This window comes from Panthera pardus, unplaced genomic scaffold (genome assembly GCF_024362965.1).
Source record: "Panthera pardus isolate Hobbes unplaced genomic scaffold, ASM2436296v1 HiC_scaffold_4, whole genome shotgun sequence".
Classification (NCBI taxonomy): domain Eukaryota; kingdom Metazoa; phylum Chordata; class Mammalia; order Carnivora; family Felidae; genus Panthera; species Panthera pardus.
Window position 1 is genome coordinate 19,766,709 of NW_026526969.1, and position 23,474 is coordinate 19,790,182.

General features: G+C 48.6%; 1 protein-coding gene across 4 annotated transcripts in view; it reads right to left on the reverse strand.

Moving 5' to 3' along the window:
* Positions 1–23,474, reverse strand: part of CREBBP (CREB binding protein) — a 125,286-nt gene that overhangs the window by 37,160 nt on the left and 64,652 nt on the right. For all 4 annotated transcript variants that reach the window (XM_053894037.1, XM_053894035.1, XM_053894036.1 and 1 more), the window contains 9 exons: positions 15,335–15,575; positions 13,898–14,011; positions 6,320–6,562; positions 4,924–5,026; positions 4,569–4,715; positions 3,815–3,932; positions 2,957–3,128; positions 2,583–2,627; positions 349–473 (listed from right to left, as the gene is read on the reverse strand). In XM_053894037.1, the coding sequence (XP_053750012.1) occupies positions 349–473; positions 2,583–2,627; positions 2,957–3,128; positions 3,815–3,932; positions 4,569–4,715; positions 4,924–5,026; positions 6,320–6,562; positions 13,898–14,011; positions 15,335–15,575 (1,308 nt within the window). The remainder of the gene's footprint in view (positions 1–348; positions 474–2,582; positions 2,628–2,956; positions 3,129–3,814; positions 3,933–4,568; positions 4,716–4,923; positions 5,027–6,319; positions 6,563–13,897; positions 14,012–15,334; positions 15,576–23,474) is intronic.

The window sequence follows — 23,474 nt, forward strand, 5'->3', positions numbered from 1 at the left end:
CATTAAGAAGGCAGCCTCAGGAGAGTAAGCTCTAGGAGACCACAGATGCTGTCAAGCACCTCTCTGCAACTGTGGGAGGCTGCGAGCTCCAATCTCAGACATGTCTTCTCGCTAAGTCTCAAGTCCCTATTAATTCATCATCCCAACAAAAATAAGTAACGGTCAAATGATTCTCGCTGTAGTAATGAAGACCAAAAAGAGGCAGAGAGATGTGAAGTAAATAAACCACAGCCAAAACCAAAGGAGTAAGCACCAGGGGATTCTTGACCTACAACTTCACTGTGCAGAGAACTTTCCTTACCCGAGCAAGGCCTCCTCAGCACAGCTGAGGCCAACAGAAGCACTTACCCCTGGAACGGAGCCCATGCTGTTCATCGGGACGGAGTGGTTCATGGGGGACGCTGCACGCGGTCCCATGGGAGCCTGCGGCAACTGTACGTTCCCCAAGGACATTGGGGTAAATGAATTCATCCCTGTAAACGTACCCACAACGGTTCATTAGAAAAAGTACCCACAGGAAAATAAGAGCTACAAACTTGCCAAATGCTAAGCGGAAACAGAGTGGAACATGTATGCAATACACACAACAGAAAGAAAAATCACGCAGCGAATCAGAAAAGATGGTGCTGTACCACTTTTCAAATCCGGAAAAACGGCACCAGTGCAGTGGTGGTGGTGGTGGTGGTGGTGGTGGTGGTGGTGAGAGCGGTTTGGGGAGGGTGGGGAGGGTAGCACGAGGAGACAAAGGGAGAAAGTCAGGTAAAGCACCCGTGAACGAGGCGGTGCCAGGAAGGTACACCTACATCCATAGGGGACGTGTGAGCCAGGGTCCGGGCACCCATCGGAGCCAATCTCCCTAACACCTTCTGGAACAGTGGCCCCCGTCTCCTCTCCTGCAGGAAGGCCATCCTCATCATCCCAGGCCTCCTGGCTCTTCAGCTGGGTTTACCCTTACTGTTAGAATCTGGGAGAAGACTCGAAATATGGTTTTAATCCTGCAAGTGTGCTAAGTGTTTAGAAAGTGCCCAAGGGCCAGCAATTCTCATTCCCCGCCTCATCTCTACAGACTGGGAAGCTCTCACTTCCGTGGCTACTTCACCTTCCCAGGGGTGTTCACAGCCACAGGAGTATCACACAATGAAAGACACCTCACTGGCCACTAAGCATCTCCGGGCCACAGAGTCTCATTCTTCCTTATTTCTCACAATACTCTGGAAACTCTGAGCTCTACATAAAGGCTGGTTCAAGCAAGTCTTAGGGCTGACACTGGGGCTCAGGCAGAATCCTTGAGATGCTGCCTTAATACTGGTGTGGCCAGGACAACGTCTCAGAGAACATGTGCCTCGCTCAGCATTACCTTCGAGGACACCTAGAAATGTCACCCTAAAAACCACGTGCCAGCACGGGGCCAGGGGGGCTTTCTAGGAAGGCTGTAAGCTTCCCTCTCTCCTTGAGGATTTTATGAAGTGAGTAAGAGAAAAAGGCAGTACTGAGAAACAGTACCATGAAGGGCTCCCTCTTCACACAGACACAGGTGCTGGTAAGGAAGGTGTGAGTGCTGTGCTGTAAAACTCCTCCTTCCATATCCTGCTCAAAAGCCCTCATCAGATCCCAAACCAGCCAAACCTTCCATGTCACGTCCGACGCAGCACTCGGCTACACTCCCTCGCTCCATTTCCCTGGCTTCCCAGTTTCCTTCACTCCTAACTGGTCCATCAAAACAAGTCCCTCAAGTTTCTCCGGATCATCAGTGTATCTCCTGGGTCTCTCCACTATGCACGAAGATGGCCACAACTTTTTCAAGTTTACGATTATTATTTTTTAGTCATCTCTACACCCAACGTGGGGCTCACACCCATGATCCCAAGATCTAGAGTCTCATGTTCCTCCGACGGAGCTAGCCGGGCGCCCCGAGGTTGCCAACAACTTTTACAATGACCTCTTCTCCTGTCTCAGACTACCCTGCACACAGCTGCAAGGCCTTGCTGTGGAATCCCCTGGAAGTCGCCACCTCTTCTCAAAACCTGGAAAAATATCCTACTGTTCCAGTCCCAACTGGACAAGAGCTGTAAAAGCTGTGAAATGCCCCTCTCCGTGAACTCCAAAGACCGCCTCCGCCACAAACACCACAGACCCTCAAGTCGAGTCCAGACTGGCTGCGGCGCCCCAGCCTCTCGAGGAGCACAGACACACGCTCTTCTGCCCACACCACCTTCCCGCTCCTGGCCGGCTCCATGCTCTCCTCTGCAACATTCACAAATGTTTCCTTCCCCCACCTGCAATGCTTCTTGAGGTGACTCTTCCTAAGAGAAATAGACCCTCCTGTCCATTTAAAAAAAAAAAAAAAAAAAAAAGCCTAATCCCATTTCCTATCTCCCTGGAGAACTTTCCTATGGTCTTCTAGCTTCCAAACACCACAGATACTCATACTGCCTGTGGAACTGAATTCTGGTCATCAGCAAAAGGAACAGAGGGAATAACAAGGAGCTATAAAGAAATACAGAGGGGAAGAGGAGAAGCGAATGAACTCTGTGACTATTCAACGTTAAACCAAAATAGGATTCACAACAATAGTTCAATACCTTGAGAAACCTGCACGCGATTCACTGGCAGGGGCATGGGTCCATCTAGAATGGCAGAAAAAAATCAGTCATTTAAAATAATCCCTCATTTGGGAATAAAGAATTTTATCTTCAGAACTTCAAACTTAAAGGGAAAACCAATCAACGGGTCTAAAAGCACTGTGCATTCTGAGGCCAGCACACCCTTAAAAGGGTCCCTCCACGAGAGACTCAACGTCCAAACACAGGCTAAGGCGGAAGGCCACGGCCACTACCACTGTTTCCAAAGCACGGGCTCCCTGAGAACATAATTCTACATGCTAGGAACTACACCCCAAACACAAAGGGAAGAACAAGCCAGCAGACTAAGGGCTGGCAGAAAGAAAAGTCCTTACTTGGAGGCCTCACAGGTTGTGCCTGCGGAATCCCAGGGGGCTGTGCCCCGGGGGCTGGTAGGGCGGGCTGGTTACCCAGGATGCCTTGTTTGTGTAAACGTGACCTCCGCTTTTCTTCTAGTTCTTTTTGTATCTTGTAAATTTTTTCTGCCAGTAAGTGATAGTATTCATCCTGAAGAGCAATGATAACATTCAATGTTAGACAGTGAAAGCTGTAAAAACCCCAATGATCTGTGTTAGATGTTCTAACAAACTAATGAACTTTTACATTAGGGACACTGGCAAAGGTAAGCATTCTGCACTTCTGGTCCGTTTTGTAGTCCTGAGTAAGCTCTAGTCCTGACGGGGGCGGGGAGCTCCAACTCACGACCCCGAGATCAAGGGTCACGTGCCCTACCAGCTGAGCCAGCCAGGCGCCCCCAGTATCCAGCACTTCTAACCGATACACCTAAGGCCCAACTTCACGGCGAACACCTCGTGACATGACAGGACTTATCAGGCAGGGAGTCCTAACTGAACGCACATCACATTTCATTCCACAGTCGAATCACTTCTTGGATATTCGACACCGGCAGTGACACAGTACGAGCGTTATAAAGAGTGCCCACTGTGGAGCACATCCAAGGATAAAACACAATTGTCCATGCCCCGGTCACCACTGTAGCGGTGACATCTGTAGTCAAACAAGAGAGCGGTACAGGGGTCTCAGGTCCTATCTGGGAGGTCTCTCTGGTCAGCATCCCCGAGGTGATGAGTCGACCTGACTAGCAGATTCCCCTATTTCCAGACAATGAGCCGGACGGATGCAGTTCTATCTACTGCAGGTGCTGTGCGGCTGGAACACGTATGGCACCCTACCCTGCTGTTGGCGGACTCATACATGTCCCCCTCCACTTTCTTAGCATAGGCCACCAGGTTCTCCATGCGGCGATCCTTCAGGGCTGCCGGGTCAGGGGTTGGGAAGATGGCTTGGACCCTGGAAAGACAACACACTCCGTCAACAGACTTTCGGTATACCATCAGTACCTTGTTATTTTATACAACTGTTTCTCCAAACAATTTTCACTAAAAAGAGAAAGGCAAACAAAACCACTCCAAGGGAATCAGACTGACCCACTTCACCTCTGATTTAACTGAACTAGCCTGAGAAAGTGAACTGCTGACTTCCTCTCTGTTACCACACTGTATGGTGGCACTATCGTGTCCTCTGTATTCACCAGGCTCAAACTCCCCCGATTATCTGGGGCCTCCATGATTATAATCTTGAGCCCTAAAACAAGGCAAAGCTTCTGAACTAATCCCAGCTCCCCGTTGCATGCCAGAGCTCAGAGGACAGAAGGTCTGGCCACACTGGGAGTCCCGACCTCTGCGACGTGGGTCACAGCACAGGCCCTGCTGCAGGGGCTGTGATTCCGTGGCCTGCCGGCAGTGGCTGTGGATCCCTAAATAAGCATGCGACCCTCTTCAGCTGCTAGGGCACTGTCTGTCACCTGGGGCCCAGGGGACCACTCAGGAATTAAATCGGACATCAGTGAAACTGCACAGCTGTCGCACTGCTGTCAGCCATGACATGTTCCCGTCATATGTGAACACGAGTGAGGCGGGCACATACAGTTTATGCACTAGGTGGCTCCGCAGGTCCTGAGTGACATGTTCGTGCCAGCTTTTCCGCACGCCGGTGCTGGAAGGAGGTGCCGCTGTGGGTATAGTGCTGAGGGTCCCGAGGTTTGCAGAGCCTGAGCCGTCGTTCATCAGTGGGCTGGGGAAAAACAAGACACTCAGTCCACCTACGCCTCATTTACGTGAGGCTTTTCAACCACATGTGACTTTTAGCAATCCCCTGCCCCCTGCCATTTAAGCTATCTTCACCGTCACCCATTTAGAAAGAACCCCAATTTTGTGATTCCCAACCCACTTGCGTGTGCGACCGTCGCTCAGAGAGGAGCCGACTGAAACGGGGGTCTTACTTTGTGGCCCCGAGGGAAGTTGGAAGAGCTGATTCTGAAATCAAGTTTGGCGGCTGCTGATCTGTTGTTATTCCTCCTGCTGGAATGTTCATTGGGTTATTTCCTTTAAAGACAGAAAGAAATCCACCAAGTCGTAAATTATAATCCACCCCTCACAGTTCTGGTAACAGACAAATCACCGTGTAAGTAAGTCATTCTCCTGAGTTATGACAATAACCACTACGGCAGGAACTCTGGAAGCTGTTTCTCCGGTAACAGCCATCAACTTGAACCAGTTCCGCGGCAGTCTCCTCCTCACTGCATTTTAAGTAACCCAGATGAGGCGTGCGTGGAGGCCGGCGGGCGCCCTAGGTGCGCTCTAGGGCTGTGACGCAAATTATAAGCGATCCCCTCCGAGCCTCAGACTTTTACGCCGGCTTCATTAACACCATGCCCCGAACAACTAAACTGACCTGTGTCACACAGATTTGGGTCAACTTTTCTTCTATCGGAAAATAAAATCAAAGAAGTAACGTGCACGTGAAAACACTTGTGTACAGGGTTCCCGTTAAAGTAAGAAAAAGTTGACAGAGAGAGAGGTTACAGGTCTTGTCCCACATTATATCCTCAAGTAGGAGTGGAGTCACTTTAGAACTCAGGTCTGAGGGCTCCAACCCAGTCTCCCGGCCGGGAGAAGTTAGTGTGCATTAGGGCAGTTGGGTTTCCCCCGCCCCCCCCCCAAAAAGCAATAAATGAGTTGTTTTTAATCGTCATTCTTAAGGTTAAAAGACTTACTCTGTTAGGAAAACAATAAAACTAACACAACCATCTTGACCTGACGGACCTAACTGCTTGGCTTAAGCCTGACTTTAAGAGCAATGTGTCAATTTACAGAGAAATGCTAAGCAAACAGTATGCAAACATGGCAAAAACTGTGGGGATACCCCGGCCAATGAGCCGACATGACACCAGGAAACACCATTACGGGGAGAGAGGCCGGGACGGGAGGTGCTGGGGGACACTCCCGCCAACCTGCCCACATCTGGGCCGGTCACCTCGCGCTGTGGGTGGGGGGAGCCGGCAGACCAGCTACAGGCTCCCCCTCAGGAGGGCACTCTAACAGGTGGGACTCGGCACTGTGAGCCACTGAATGCCCTTCGTGAAAACCGTCCCGACAGGAGCGGCACGGCCATCAAATGTCGGCTCCTGTGCAAATGCTTTTCTTCTCACAAGCCTGTCACATCTTCCTAGCACTCATACTTCAGCCTTTCCCCAGAAGTTTTCTATTTCAAGGATTTAAAAGATATCATCATCATAATTTATATGTATATTAATTTGAATTTAAAGTAAAAACAGTAACTGAAAACAGCCGCGGGTTGTTCCGGACGAACGAGCTCTCGAGAGTCCCTTCACCTACCCAGGGGGTTGAGAGTCCTCATCTGCTGGTGACTTTGAGGCTGTGCTGGTTGCTGGCCGGGAACCTGAGGCTGCAGCTGCGTCTGGGGCTGGTTCAGGTAGGGGAGACCAAGGGCAGCATACGCGCGCTGCATGGAGCTGGGGTCTATGGGATTCGGGTTACTCAGCGAAGCGGCGTTCTGCTGGCCTGTGCCGACAGAACCGATCGTGTTCTGAATCCCACTAGCTGGAGACCCCAGGATGGCTAGAAGAACAAACAGACACACAAACAAGAAAGGTAAGTAAAAAGGAGAAGGCCACACGTGACTGAAAAACTACCGAGAAGCAAGTACAATTGTATCGAGAGACTATCCACCCGTGTCCCAAGGCAAGAGAACACGGCTACCGAGGAAGGAGCTGTGCAGACAAAGGGACCCTCATCTAGTCGTGTATTCTGCACAGCAGCAGCTGGGAAGCAACGAGATCCAGAAAAGCCAAGCTTCTTTCTATGTCAGAAGGCAACAGCCCACAGAATCAGAACTCACTTAAGGACAATCGCATATGAAATCTAGACGCTCAGAAGTCTGTGCCAGGGGGAGTAGCAAACGCGTTGTCGACAAGAGACAGTGTTCTGATTGGGGGCGGTGTGGGCAGCTCGTCTGCCACCACGGACATGACCTAAGGGGGGCCCCTGTGGCTGCCACTCTGCCTGGGGTCCTGCACTGCTCACCTGCACGGGTACAGAGGATGAAACAAGGAGCAGAGTGATACCCAGTTGGTCAGTTTTGTTACTCATTTTAATAACTCTATGACAAAATCTATCTCATGACAAAATCGCAATTCCTCACAACCTATGTGCACAGTGGCATTAACCCACACGTCTTTCCTACGGCTTCCCACGCAGGAAGGCCCCCTACTGAGCGGTCTGGCTATCTAAAGATGCTGAAGAAAAAACTGTATCGACTGACTGACGTAGCCAAAAAGAACGGGTGGAACGAGGCTTGGTGGATTTGCATTTCCCCAGGTGTCACCTCAGCACCACTGAGGACAGCACAGACTCAGCTTCCACCACCTGGCCTAGTGACGGCAGGGCATCCCCTCTGGGTACTCCATGTACCGGGCCGATCCCAAAAGGCCGAAGAAAAATCTGTGGCAACACAGAGAACCCCGTTCCCAAGGACTTCAGAGTTAACAGAGATGACCCCAAATTTGCATCTCCTTGGCCCCTTGGAGTTCAATTCATCCCTCTGTCCGTCCACCCCAATCTCCACATTTGGTGGGCACTTGCCATAAGGCAGAAGTTTTACGTGCTACTATCTATTCTTCTTCTTAAGATTTCCCTTCTTTCCAACTCCTCCCAACTTTGGTCACGTTATACACAGTAGCTTATAACTGATACTATAACATATGACCTTTGATACATTAAGCAATACCACAAAGGTCTCCTTTCATATTGAGACCATTACGTGTAACAATATTCTCACATTCAACCATCAGTGCAACCCATGTGTAACATAAGCACAGTGTAACATAACACTGTGTAACAGTGTAACACAGTGTAACATAAACAACTCACATTACTTATCAGAGTATTTTAATTAAACCTAAACGTGTAAGAAAAAAAGATCTTGGTAATTACATATTCCATACTATTAACTTTTCTAATAAAGACATTCAGATCTCAAACTCATTAACACTCATTAGACAAAATCACGCACACCAAGCACCTCATTATTGTTAAGTGAAAAGTGATTCCCAAGGTACACTTTATGACAAGCGTGCAGCTCAAGTCATGTATGATTTCTCCAGAAGTATTTTCTCTAATAGTTAATACTCCCCCAAACGTTCAACACGTGCCCACCATATTCCTAAAACTGACCACGCCAAATCTAAGACCTCTGATGTTACAAGGAAAGTAATCCTGGGAGGATGATGAACTGTTCTCTCACCCAGGGGTAAAGAACAGACCCAGACTGCATTTGCTGCACACAGGGATGAACTGCGGAGAGGAACTGAAAGAAAGACGCTATCCACGTGGCCTCCGTTTCAGGGTGAAAAACCAGCGACTTCTTCCTTCTCTTTTCCACTCTCATCCATCAGGCCCCAAATGCCATCCCTTCCCCCAAAATGCCTCCTCCCCCCAAACTTAGGGTGAATGCCACTCGTTAGGCAAAGGCCATTTATGGGGAAGCCAGAACCTCCCACGGAAGCTGCTGACATGGTCACTGTATTTTGTGTTTGTTAATAGCATTTATTTTCTACGTGTAAACACTATTGTATTTTCTTATTAAACAAAAATACGGTATCTGTCAGAAGACAAGTAAGCATCTGGTAGCTGACAATCCTAACAATCCAGAGGCATGGAAAAGAAAGCATAAATAAGTAAAAAAAAAAAAAAAAAAAAAAAAAAAGGTCTCCGACCTGTAAGCATGGTCCAATTTGAGTCCAAATGCCGTTACGGTGGGACACAGATACCTCAGGATAACGGAACGCACACATTTACTAGAGGAGTCGTGCCTGGCTGAAAGAGGTGTCACCAGGTAAAAGTGACCATAAACCCCATTCTGTGAGCTCAAGGCACTACCACCCCTGCCAGAAGTTCTCCTCATCTGTCGGGCGGCAGCAAGGCTTCCTGGAACTTGCACAACGCCTCCCGGGTCTCTGCTTCTTTGTGGGCACTCGCTCACCGCACAGAGGGTGCGTGTGGACTGTGTGGGGCGCCCTGCTAGGCTCCAGGACGCGAGCACCGAGTCTGCCCTCACACAGAGAGAACGGATTAACCTAATAATCCGCTAAGGAACGGGAAACGGCAGCTCTGGACCCTGGAGCGGAGAAACCACACGCGTCTTCCCCGAGCCCGTCCGCTCCCTGGAGGCAGTGTGCTCACAAAGCCCGGCACAAAGCCCCGGAAAGGCCCTAGCGGAGTCCGGAGTTGGGGGCACGGCGGCAGGGTGGCGGGGCGACGGCCGTCCGAGGGCCCTGCCAGTGCCGCGGGCCTTGGGACTGAGCCAAAGTCAGGAGCGCCAAAAGCAGCGACGCCTCGTTTATCGGCACGAGGGAGAACGAGGCCTTCCACGTTGAGCCCTGTCACACATTACTGACGGCTACCTCTTTAAAGGTCCAAGCCTCGTGCTCTTTTCCCCATTTGTACATCTTCCTTCCTTCCTCGGAGCCCAAGGCTGTATTTCACGCGCGATCCGCCACTTCACACGGTGTCTCAGCACCTGAGTGTGGCGCTCCTGCCGGCAGCACGTCTTCAAAACCCTCCCTCACCTCCACTGCCCCAGCTAACCTGGGCGCCCACGACCTAGGAAATAAATGGCCACATTCTACAGTGGGCTCTTTTGAGGACCCGCCTGCCACTTCCTAAGTAGGTCCAAGGCAGTCCTCCCCCAGAGGGAACAGAAGACTGTTCCGATGACCGGTGCCACATAGGGCACGCGGCGGACATTCAAGTCCCCGGTCATTCTCAGCAAAACTCAACTCAATCTGAAAATCCAGGGAAAACTGACACAAATCAAACTCCAAAGCTTTGTCGGCGTGGTGGGAAATACACCACAAAGCACGCAAAGCAGCGACTGCCTCGTCACTGCTGAGATTTCTACGGAAAACGTCGTGCTGGAATTTACTCAGACCTGCAGACGTCTCCGCAGAGCGGTTCCTAGGCCACGGTGCCTTCCAGGTGTCGTGTGCACCGGAACGGCCTTCCTCTCACGCTTTTTTTTTTTTTTTCAAGTAATCTCTACACCCAACGTGAGACTCGAACTCACAACCTCAAGAGTCACATGTTCTACAGACTGAGCCGGCCAGGCGCCCCTCGGGCATCCTCCCATGCGCGGTACAGGGCGGGACAACACAACACCAGAGCCCCAGGGCCAGACCTCTGGCACGGCCACCCGGCAACAACACAAAAGCCTCTGCAACACGTTTCCTTCGGAAGCCAAATGACTGAGAAGGGGCACACTGTGTTCAAAAGAGCAAGGAAAAAACTGCTCTGATGAAATACATCACCAGGCGGCTGGGTACTTCAATCAGGGGCGAGCAAGCCCACTGCTCTGCCCCTACAGCCACTCCGGTCCCACCGCCCCGCCTCTGTTCTCCAGCCCAACCGCCGTCTGTCAAAAGAGGTACCGGAGAATCTTGAAAGAGCTCTCAGGTGGAACAAGGGCCTGTTCAACCACCACTTACTGAGCACCGAGCAGGCTGCTCCATGAGGAAAAGTTTTAAAGAGGCACATCTGGACTCGATACCAGGAAGGAAGGCTTCTCATGATCAGAAGTGCTTCAAATGGGAACAAACAGCCAGACCAAGTAGTGAGTGTCAAGCCAGTGGAGGTATTCAAGGAACAGGCCGGAGGACTACGGACTCAGACACTCTCAGTCCTCACACTGCGGCTCGGCCCGCGTCTAAGGCAGCTGTGGGCGGTGAGCCAGTTTGGTTTGGCTCTGAGGCTGGTCCTGTCCCATCTCTTCTGACAGTCCCTGTGGGATTCTGAGTGGGGAACCCCATGATTTCCCCAGGGAAAGACTCGAAACTTCTCAACAGCTCCAGGACAGACAGACACCCAGCCCTTCAAGGCATGCAGGGCAGCACATCTCGGCTGTTAATGCAAATACTAATCATCTAGCAATTTGTTAAAATGCAGATTTTAATACGGGAGGTGTGGGATGGCCCGAGTTCCTGAAGTTCTAACCGGCCGGCCCGCAGTGCCTGTGCAGCCTGGTCGGAGGACTGTACTGCGTGGGGAGCAGGAACCGCAAGGATGAGGCGCCAGGAGTTTAAACAGGGAATTCGGTCGTGTGTCCACACAGCCCCAGTCCTCCGTGCAACCTGTGCACTGGAATTCACTGTAAGTCAGATGCCAGGACTGACATTAGATATACACCTGGAAAACTCCTAATTATTCCATAAAACCTGATTACCTCTATAAGGGAGGGATAACAGCTCAAGATCGGTGATGACACAACGTCTAGAAAACAACTCAAAGAAAAATCAAAACAAAATCTCGACAGAGGCCAAAAAGGCAACCGATGGTCCGGGACGGCTCCACAGAGGATGCCGGCAGATCCGGCCAACAGAGACGTCGATGGAAGAAGCGGGCAGCGGGCTGCGCGAGCGTCTGGGGGCAACCTGCCCGAAAGCGCGGCTGTGGCAGATGCGCCTGGGTCTCAGGCAGCGCCCGGGGGCCCTGACCTTTTGCCACAAACACCCCTCTCTCCCCGAATCACCTGGCCTGCGCAGGAAACTCGGGAGTCCACGCTGGTTGTGCTGATGCGACGTGTGCCGTCTAGAATGTCCTTCCACTGATATTCTGCGGACACTGGGCTCCACGAAGCCCCGCCTTCCACACGCGCTGACCCTCCCCTCCAGGACTGCCGGTACCACCGACCCCGCCCGACCTCGCTCCTTCCGGGGTGCGACTGTCATGTCATTTTAGCGGATATATTCCACCCTGGACCCTGACTTTGAGCTGTCGGGAGGGCTGGATCCACATTTCCTCTCTACTGCCCGACGCCGATGTTCACGCGCCACGAGCACAACTTGCTTTAGGAGAGGAGAAACAACAAACGTTTGTAGAAAACACACTGCTGACAATCTCTCACTCGCCACATCAACTCCTCCGCCCTCAGAAAACCACAGGGCTAGAGAGAGCCCAAAGAACACACTCAGGGCTGAAACCTGAAGTGAAGCACTTAAAACTTTCTTAAATGAGCGCTTTCGTTTCTTTTACAAAAAAAATCACCAGAACCTTGCATAAAGTTGATGTAAATACTCCCGGTGACTTTATGCTATAAAATCACCGAGGTGACACCTCACGTTATGACTGGTAGAAACGCTGTGGTTGACCACTTCAGAGCACGCGCTGAATCAATTGTCACAACATTCAGGCAGTTACAAGGATGTTGAAAAAAAAACCCACATACATTTCTTTAAAAAAAAAAAAAAAAACCACACAAGCGTTTCTTAAAAAGAGAAATCACAAAAGTTTAACATTGTCATGGCAACACATACTAAAGATAAAAGGTCCCAGAAAAGCCACACCCCCAAATCAGAAGTTCAGAATGAAGTCCTCACTTATTCGTGGAATAATTACCTCGGCACTTAAAAACCCTATTACTGAGACGTGTCCTAAAACACCAGAAAGTGTAACCACCACTATATACTAGTTAAAAAAAAACAGTTTTATGCCGACTTTGAGGAAAAAGCGGCCTATTCCAGTAGAACTCCTGTCCCAAGTACACACCTCTGAAAGCCCCAGATTGCGGGAACATCGCTTCACGTAGGAGAGATCCCTGAAAACTGGGTGTGAATTCCCACTGTGGTCAATCAAAGACAAATTTAACTGATTCAGAAAAGTGTCTTTTAAAGGGAACTAAGCACGAGTCCTTGCGCAGGGAGGGAAGAGGACGGGCCCACAGGCGAAGCCCGTCCCACGCTGGGGCCGCCCTCTGGGGTGGGTGGGAGGGGGACGCGGGGGCCTCCCCGTGTGGCACCCACGGCACCCTTAGGGACGAAGCGCTGGCCAGCGCGCCCTATGCCCCAAGGAAACGACCAGAGACGCGGCAGCACAGGCTGCCCAGGCAGCAGCGGGGCGTCGAGGAAGACGATCAAGAAGAACGAGAGCGACGAACACACAAGCGCAAACAAGATGGCGCAGACGAGATGGAGGAAGATGTGCGAGACTGGGCGGCGCCGCGGGTCCCCGGAGCGGCGCCGGCCCGAGGGGCGACCCGACACTGGAGGGCACGTCCTAGCTGTCCAAACTGAGGGACACACCCAAAGGCCACAAGGTTACCTCTGAAATGACAGGGAAGGGCTTAAAGTGGAGAAGAGATGCTCATCCTCTCGCCGCTCTGGTGCCCACGGACGGCAGGGGCCCGGGGGCCACGCTCAGGCCTCCTGAGCAGGGACCGGCGCTAGGCCGACCGGCTAAGGGCTACACAGAAGGCTCGAGAGACGACAGAACGATGGGGATGGTCAGGATGCGGCCAGTCCTGGGGCAGAGGCTCAATCGGTGTCGAATAAGCTGTTAGTTACACAAACAGGTCTGGGCACTGCCTCTGCGCGGAGGAGGGAAAACCTCGAGGGTGCCTCCCTGACCCTGCCTACCTGGCTCTTCTAGAACACAGCTCTCTCCAGACTCACTTCAGGACAAGGCGTTTCCAATTCCAAAGTAAGCGTCCCCTCTCTCTCCCCGCCCCCTGAAGTCACTGCCACTACAGTGACGCGACCTTCAAACGCTCAGAAACTGAGTGTCTGTCAAGACAGGGGAAGGCTGGTCAGGTCCTCTCTGCGATCACAGCGCCCCTCCTCCTGGCACTGCTCCGCTGCTGCCGGCTCTAGTGCGGTGCTAGTGCGCGTGTGCCGGGGGCCGGGACGGAATTCCAAAATGGCCGTGCGCACCGTGCACACCGCGGGTCCGTCTCTCGCTAAGCTCAGCTTCCCCCTGGCGTCACTGTGCCGCTCCACGTCCATATCTCTGCTCGCCACTACCCTTGGCGCTAGTGATTTCTGCCCTGCTTCCTGCCTCCTCTCCCGCACTCTCTTTAGAAAGAGCTGTTCTCACCTCCGAGCTTCTCTATCCCCAATGCTCACTTACTTTGTTGGTTTCGCTTGTCACTGGCATTTTTCAAAGGGAGGCAAACAGGACAGTCATGTCGTGTGCAGTTCTTCCAATGAGAGATGATTTGTCGTGAAGATGCACAATGGGCAACTATGACCAGAAAAACAACGAGATGTTATTTTTCTATCCAGATCGTCACACTTTCAATTACACCTAAATTATAATGCCAGATTCCATAAGAAAATGGTAACATGTGTAACCATAACACAGTACAGGCAGTCCTCAACTTACAAACGGGATGTTTTCCAAAAGTTTGTAAGTCACTGTTGAGAATTCTGAACAAAAGTTTCCCACAGAAGCAATGCCATGAATGATGGTGAGTAAGATTCAGCCCACAAAACAAAAACTATCCAACCTGAAATACCGAACGGTTGGAATGAAAGGTAGGACAAATAATAATTACGTCGTGTCACTATTGAAAATAAAATTTCTACGTTATGTTGAAGGATGAAACCATCTAAATAAATACTGCAGTTCAAGAAATACATACAGAGAAGCACATGAGAAGCCTGTGGAGAGTCTAAAGTGGACGCCGGTCACTTCTCTAAGTACTTGAGAGAGTGATGGAACCTAGTGGTTACTCTCAGTCTTGATTTTCACTCTGTACTAAGGCACTGTGATTTCTTTCTAAAGGCCCAGCATGGCCCGCCCCTACTTCTCCATCAGGATCAGGGTTATGCCGGGGGCTCACATATGTCACCAAGGGAGAGAGGGAGGTCAGGGAGAGATTCTCCCTAAGGTTTAGGAGCACAAGTAAGAAGACAGAGAGGAGGATAAAGACGAAAGAAAGCACAGTTGTTAGTAAGAAACACTTTCCTCTGCAGACTCAAGGCGTCCGCCACAGAAGAGGGGGAAGGGAGCACAGGACGCGCCTGAATCACCCCCTTCTCGAGGAGAAGGCAGGAGGGGGCAGGGATGATACGGTGCACACGGTTTCCCATGTCACGGATCGTCACCTAGGACGACTTCGCTGGTATCCTGATCGGCCTCAAGACGAAAGGGCAGAGGAGCGAGGCGGGGGCCCCACGGCCAGAACACACGAAACAGCTGCAAGACCGATGCTCGAGGTTCAGGGAAGGTGTGCGTGCGTGCCTGTGCCGCGCCGCCCGAAGAAAACCGGAGCTAGACACGTATGATGAAGACAGGGCTCAAGAAGTGACAAATGTCTTCCGTGACAGAGGAAGGAGAAAGAGAACAGAGGCAGGGCGCAGCCTGGCCCAGTAAAAGCGCACAGAATCTTAGGAAACCAAACCGCCGTCGTCCCAAGCAGGTAAGCGCCCCAGCGGCACGTGACGGGCTGGTGCGTGGGGACGTAGGTTCTAGGAACCTCATTCACGAGAGAGCTACTGAAGGACACTACAGACAAATTTCATCCTAAGCCATGCCACCGGGATTTCAGAAAACAGCACTTACCTTGACAGGCTTTCCCAGCCTGACAGTGTGTCATGTGATTCAAAACATTCTTCATGGTTCGGCAATGCGGGAGAGAGCAGGCCCGAACTTCTCCGTTCGCTTGTTCTCGTCTCTGACACTTGTGAGCATGAAGCAGTAGAACCAGCTGCTGCTGTATCAGTTTGCGCTTTTCAGGATCTGCAGTGGGGCCTGCTGTGATCGCTTGTGTGGGTACAATTCCCACCGAAGTTTGCATCTGAGACTAAAATAAAACAAATTAATAAAGATACTTTAATAAGCTTCCAGAGGCCTAACTCATGTTCACTGTTTTTCAAACTCATGTTAAAGCTGACAGACCACACTGGCCACAGAGAGAAGGGGGCTGGCGTGGTTTTCTTCAACTCATCAGCAATTTTAAGGAAGGTCCAGGAGCACAGAAATAAACCAAACCAACTCAGAGGGCTGATTACAGTTCACTCGTGGGGCACCAGGGGGGCTCAGTCGGTTAAGCAGCTGACTCTTGATTTCAGCTCTGGTCACAATCTCATGATTCCGGGGAGAGAGAGCCCCTTATCTGGCTCTGTGCTGACAGCACGGAGCCTGCTTGGGATCCGTTCTCCCCCTTTTTCTCTGCTCCTCCCTGCTTGCACACGTGTGTTCTCTTTCTCTCTTAAAATAAGTAAATAACATTTGAAAAAATACAAATAAAACTAAAGTTCACTCATGTGCGAGCACCTCGGAGCAAGAAAACGACACCCGTTCTTTAACTGCAGTAACCAAAGCCCAGCTTATTCTACGACCTAGTCAAGTGCAGGAGAAGCTGTGGACTGGCTTAGCTCGAACCATAGGAAACTGCTGTTTTCATAGGCCCAGGGGCCCAAGGCTGGCAATTTCAAATGGTTCAACCTAATTAAGGGGACTGTCAAGGCCTGACCAATCACAGCCCAATGCAAATATCCAATACACCAGAAGCACCGGAGCCAGTGTGGATTTCATTATCTTGTGACCAGAAGGACACCCTCACTCGTTACCTCTCCTCAGAAATAACAGGACACTTAACACGACCCTCTGGTACAAGTGGTAATGCTCGTGAATTGCTTTGCCTTCTATTAAAATTTCAATGGACAATTTTTCTGACAATTGTTTCAAAAAGTGTCTGATGATCTGTTAATGTACAGAAACAGAATTTAATTGCTTTCATCCTTGCAAACTAACAAGCCAGGGCGACTACGCCTCTTGACTGCAAAGCAAAGGGAAAAGGGGGCCCAAGGAGCCTTCTTACTCTTTGCAGATGGCCGATGCCCTTCAGACAAACTCCATGACACTCAAGAAGCGAGAGGAATGGGACACTCCTAATATGCAACAACAGAGTCCACAGTACAGGGGCTGCTCACCTTCTCTTGTGCAGGGACCCGGAAGGGCTCCCAGCTCCGTTTCCCAACACCCCCTGCCTCCCCTAAACCACACCACCTCTCGCACTTTTCAAATTAAGAGTCAAAACTATCTATCTGTTGGGGCGACTGGGTGACTCAGTCAGTTAAGTGTCTGACTCTTGATTTCGGCTCAGGTCAGGATCTCACAGTTCGTGGGATCAGCCCCACGGCGGGCTCTGCACTGACAGCAGAGAGTCGGCTTGGGATTCTCTCTCTCCCTCTCTCTCTGCCCCTCGCCCACTTGCACTCTCTCTCTCTCTCAAAATAAATACATAAACATTAAAAAAAGCTACTTGCAATTAGGAGAAAAAAACTCTACAAATATTTTTTAATGAACCAAAACTCATTTTTAAAAACTTACAGGGTTTTCTGTTTGGGTTTTATAAGAACTCAGAAAATAAGTACGTAGAAAAGCCTCAGAAGCACAACTCCTGGAAGCCTAACTATGGTCTAAAGAAAAAGCAAAGTCCCAACTGAGAAGTTGAGTATCCTGACTGGAGAAGCACTTAACTTGTAAGAGAAAAGAACTTCTCTTCCTTATGTTTATTTTTTGCTGGTTACAAAAGTATTATATACTTGCTGCAGAAAATGTGAACAGCAACAGAGTTATGAAGGAAATAATTAACACTTGAAATCCCAATACCCAGGAGTCCACTACTTAAGAGTTGATAGGTTTTTCTTCTTCCAGTCTTTTCATCCATGTACACGCATATGTACGAACCATAATCGATAGTCTTGTCCCCTCCCCCGCCACACACAAACACACACACGACTTGGTGTCTACTCCAGGCTCTGTCCCATATCGTTGTTTCATACGATATGACAGCATGATTTGTAATGAGCATACGGCTATACATTTATCCAATCTCCCACTGCTCAACATAAACCGTACCCTCACCCTTTTCTTGCAACTTAAATACAGCTTTGATAAATAGCCTCTGACTATGCCCCCAGCAACATTCAGTACTGATGTGAAAACTCTCCTCCTCGATCAGCTTACTCCCCCAGAGAGAAAGCCCAACCAGAAATCAATAGGAGTGGACAAATGCAAGAGGACCCTTGTTTAGGCCTCTCTCGTGCATTTATTACCAAAATTTCAAATATACAGTGAAGTAGACCAGTAAGGATACCATTATACACCTAACAAAAGGAACGATGCTTTAATACCCGTTAATACTTAGTCCATGTGCAAATTTCTCCAGTTGTCCCCAAAACACCTTTTAGAGTTGGTTTGCACAGATCAGGACCCGATTAAGGCCCATGCCCCATATTTGGTGGTGGTTGTTAAGGTTCTTCATCTACTGCCTCCCTCCCCCTTTTATTTTTTTCATGATGCTGACTTGTTTAAGAGACCACGTCAGTTGTCCTATTTCCTAACATGCGGAGCGCCTGTACGGCTCAGTAGGTGGAGAGCCTGACTCTTGACTTCAGCTCGGGTCATATCTCACGCTTTGTGAGAATGAGCCCTACATCGAGCTTTGCACTGATGGTGCAGAGCCTGCTTGGAATTTTCCCTCTCACTCTCTCTCCAAATAAATAAACCAACTTAAAAAAAAAAAAGAAAAAGAAAAAAGAACTGAGATGTAGTGACATGTGATGCTCAACATCTTTAAAAAAAAATAAAAATATAAAATACAGAAATGCTACATACAAAGACATAAATCGTATAAAAGTCAGGTAAAACTCCTAACCTTATAATTAAATTATAAACAGACTGCTTTTGGGGCACCTGGGGGGCTCAGTCAGTTAAGCATCCGACTTCGGCTCAGGTCATGATCTCGCGGTTTCTGAGTTCGAGCACCGCGTCGGGTTTTGCGCGGACAGCTTGGAGCCTGGAGCCTGCTTCGGATTCTGTGTCTCCCTCTCTCTCTCTGACCCTCCCGTTTGTGCTCTGTCTCTTTCTCTCAAAACTAAACACTACAAATAAATAAATAAACAAACAAACAAACAAACAAATAAATAAATAAATATGCTGCTTTTAAAGTTACTAAAAATTAACGCACTGTGTCTCATGTGGGATGTTCTTCAGCATGTTTTGAACTATACTGACCATACTTTGAAAGCCCACCACGTCGAAAGAGCATGGATGCAAAGTACAAGGCGCACGTGTGTCAGCAGATGCCTAATGAGCTCTACACATTGCAGACAGGTCCCGGACAAAATGGAACGGAAGACCCGTCTCGGGTGCCTGTGCTGGCCGTCCCGAGGACTTCGCACACCTGCGCAGGGCTAGTCCGGGGAGCGAGGCGCGTGCAAACGCAAGACACACTTCAGCACCTCCATTCACAGACCGATGTCTGAAGAGGACGAAGGAGCTACACAAACTGCAAGTTTCCCGAAATCTGTCAGAAACGCCCGTCAGGGGCTACCGACGACTTCTCTGCTCGGTGCTCCCCGCCCAGGCGGGCCGGGAAGTGAAGGAAAAGTGCTCAGGCGAGAACCTCCCTTTAAACAAAAAACGCTGCCATGTTGTAAGTTCGCTCAGAAGAAGCGAATACGTTTTATGTACTTTTGCTTCCGTAACAGCCAAGAAAATTCTGAAAAACAGTAAAAATAAAGGGAGAACCTATCTTGCCAGACACCAGAGGTACAGAGCTACAAAAGACACGTGTACACATGAAATGAGCAGACAGATCATCAGGTGTTGTCTCAAACCGGACAGCGATGGCAGCAATCTGTGACCCCTGCACCAACCTACATATAAAAATCAGCTCCAGGTGGATTACAGTGAACACAGATTAAAGGTGATAAAAGTACTAGAAAAAAATAAAGAATATTTTTAGAATGATGGGAAGAAAAAGTGAACACAAACAATAAAGTTTAAGTGAAAAAACTGAGGAGAAAAAAATAGTTTTTTTTAGAAGAAGAAATAGTCAAAAGACAGGACCACTGCCAAAACTGATGACATGGTGTCAAACTGTTGTCCAGAAAGGTTGTGGCATTTGTTATCCTAGAAAGAGCTCTGAGGAGGAAACAATTTAAAAATGTAACTATTCCGCTAAAAAGTTTGGGGGAAAAATGTACCGGCACCTTAACCGAGGACACACGAGTAAACGGCAAACGTAAAACATGTCCTGTGCCTCAGTGCCAGGACCCCTGGACAGAGTCAAGAGTCTGCCCAACCACTAGTGTGAAGAGGGCAGGCCTGGACACTCACACGCAGAAGCGCCAAGGTGGGCCTTCCTCACGTCATACTCAAATATTAACTCGAAATGAACCGAAGTCCTACCAGTGAGCACTGAAACCACAAAACTCTTAGAGAAATTGTAAGAGATTTTCATGACCTTGGATTAGGCAGTGAGTTCTTAGATATGCCACCAAAAGCACAAACAATAGCCAACAACAAAGATAAACTGAATGTCATTAAAATTAAATACGGTTCTGCTTCAAAGGCCACCCATGAGAAAGTCAAAGGACAGCCCAAAGGATGGGAGAAAATCATAGATGTGATGGGGACTTGCATCTAAAACACACCAAGAACGTTCACAACTCCATGATAAAAAGACAAATAATCTAATTTAAAGATGGGCATAGGACCTGACTGCTTCTCCAAAGAAGATATACAGGGGCACCTGGGTGGCTCAGTCGGTTGAGCGTCCGACTTCGGCTCGGGTCATGATCTCACGGTATGTGAGTTCGAGCCCCGCATCGGGCTCTGTGCTGACTGCTCAGAGCCTGGAGCCTGTTTCAGATTCTGTGTCTCCCTCTCTCTCTGACCCTCCCCCGTTCATGCTCTGTCTCTCTCTGTCTCAAAAATAAATAAACGTTAAAAAAAAAAATTAAAAAAAAAAAAGAAGATATACAAATGATCAATAAACACATGAAGAGATGCTCAACATCATCAGTCATCAGCGCCATTAGCCACCAGGGAAACAGAAATCAGAACCACAATGAAATACAACTTCACAACCCCAGCAGGATGGCTACAATCAATGATGACAGACAGATAGACAGACAGAAGGAGACAGAACACGTGTCGGTGAGCCTGTGGAAAACTGCACTGTGGAGCCACTGTGGAGAACAGTCTGGCAGCTCGTCGTAAAGTTAACCTAGGGTCACCATGAGACTCAGCAATCCCCACCCCCCCCACCAAGTATCTACTCAAGAGAACCGAGAAATACGACCACACAAAAATGTGCACACAAATGTGTGTAGCAGCTTTATTCCTAACAGCCAAAAAACCAGAAACAACTCAAATGCTCATTAACTGATGAATGAAAAAACAAAACGTGAAATATCCAAAATGGAGTATTATTCAGCCATGAAAAGGTACTGACACGTGCTACAGTATGAACTCTGAAAACATCATGCTCTGTGAAAACAGCCAGTCACAAAAGAGCACACACGGTATAATACCATTTCTTTGAAATATCTAGAATAGGTAACTCTACGGGGGCAGAAAATACATTACTGGTTGCTTCTGGCCGGGGGGGGGGGGGGGGGTGTCACAGAAAATGAGGAGTGAGTGCAAATGGTACAGGGTTTCTCTTCAGGATGACAGAACTAAAATTAATTGTGGTGATGGTTACAGAATGCACTAAACACCACTGAATTACACACTTTCAAGGCAGGAACTGTATGGTGTGAGTTATATCTCAATAAAATGGTTTTTAGAAAAGCTCTCACCATCAAAAAAAAAATGAAATTAAGATAAAAAGGCATTTTTCACCTACCAATCTGACCAAAATAAAAATATAACTGGTATTGATTAAGGCATACAGGAAAAAAAAAAATCTCAGGTGCTGTGGTGATGATGCAACTGAGGGCAAACTCTGGAAAGCAACCAGCACCCAAAAGGAAAGTTGCACTGTTTTGAACCAGCAGTTTCACTTCTTGTAACTTACTATCAGGGAGGTAAGAAACTGGACTAGCACATGCACATGTCTGCGCAAAGACAGGCCTCGTATCCTGATTAAATTACTGAAAGTGGGAACACTTCTAAATCCTGTAGGTAGACTAGTTCAATTATGACTATAGACCTATTGAAATAATATGCAGCCATGAAAAATAAGGCAGACCTTAAGCGACCCCAGTCAAATCCATGGGAAGAAAGGCCCAGCCAAACTCCGTCCAAATCCTTGACCCCAACCCCCGCAAAGATTGTGAGACGTAGTGAAAGGATTGTTACATGAGGATAATAAAAATGGAGACCTTTATGTTCTCATGAAAAGCTGTCTATGTTAAACATATTAAACTAAAAAGAGGAAGTTCTAAAATAAAACCATAAAATCATTGTTTTTCCTTATTAACTTTTTATGTTTGTATCTGATCTTTAAAAAAAACCTTGTTACAGGGGCACCTGGGTGGCTCAAGTTGGTTAAGTGTCCAACTCTTGATTTCAGCTCAGGTCATGATCTCACGGATTGTGAGTTTGAGCTCCGTATCTCCTCTACCCCTGCAGAGCCGGCTTGGGATTCTCTCTCTCTCTCTCTCTCTCTCTCTGCCCCTCCCCCACTTGTGCTTTCTCTCATTCTCATTCTCTCTAAAAAGTAAGTAAATAAACAACAGCAACAAAAAATAACTTAAAAACTTTCTTATGATTATCTGGTGGTCATCCCTTCACAGGGGTGAGATCATGTTTATAATTATGTATGGTTTGAATGTTTTACAAGTGTCTACCTTGGTTTTTTTTTTTTTTTTGGTTAAAGACAATCTCCCACTGGTTTTCTTGTTTTCTTTTTTTTTTTTAGGTTTATTTATTTATTTTGAGAAAGAGAGAGAGAGAGGGAGAGGGAGAGGGAGAGGGAGAGGGAGAGGGAGAGGGAGAGGGAGAGGGAGAGGGAGAGACAGCATGTACATGCGCACAGGGCAAAGAGAGAGGGAGAGAGAGAATCCCATGCAGGCTCCAAGATGTCACGCAAAGCCCGATGCAGGGCTCGAACTCATGAAATGGGAGATGGTGTTCTAGGCCAAAACCAAGAGTTGGATGCTCAACTGACTGAGTCACTTATGCGCCCCGCGTCTACCATTTTTATAACCAGAAAACATTCTACATTGGAGAAAAAAGAAAGCAGAGGAATCAGTAGAAAACACTGAAGATTTTAATTTTAATATAAAATTTAAAACCTTCAAGGTCCCAGGTCCCAGAAGGTGATTAAGATGAGTATTTTGTAATGCAAAGGTGGTAAAGGCCTTTGTCAAAAGAAAATATAAAGCAGTGCTCCCTAACTAATCCCCAGTAAAACCTCTTGAAACACAAATTCCCCATTCCTCCCTCCCAAAGACTATGATTCACAAAGCTGATGTGGAGCCAGAAGCATTTCTATTTGTTAAAGTTCCACAGGGGAGTGCTTTATCGTTTTAAGCTTTATACTTTTCCAGATTTTCCAAAATGAACATGCATGTACTTTTACAGTGAGAAGAAAACAAAACATTTAAAAGAAAAAAAGCACACGGTGAGTCTGAAGCAGCGGCAGACGGTTCCATAAAGGCAAAGTGCCAGAGGCCAGACTACCAAAGAATTGACAATTTCTCCACGACCAAATCTGCTGGGAACAAATGCAAAGGCAATCAACAAACTAGGAAACAATAAGTGAAACACACAAGACAAAGCCAATGATCACCAGGTATTCTGTCTCTTCCTCTTGGCCGGTCTTTACTTCTCAAGTTCTCTGTGCCAGGCTCTGTGTTCAGCGCCCAACAAGCAGCAGCTCATTTAATACTCAATTGCCAAGGGAGGAACTAACTCGGGGCCAACCCCAAGTTACAGGAGAAGTAACTGGGGCCCA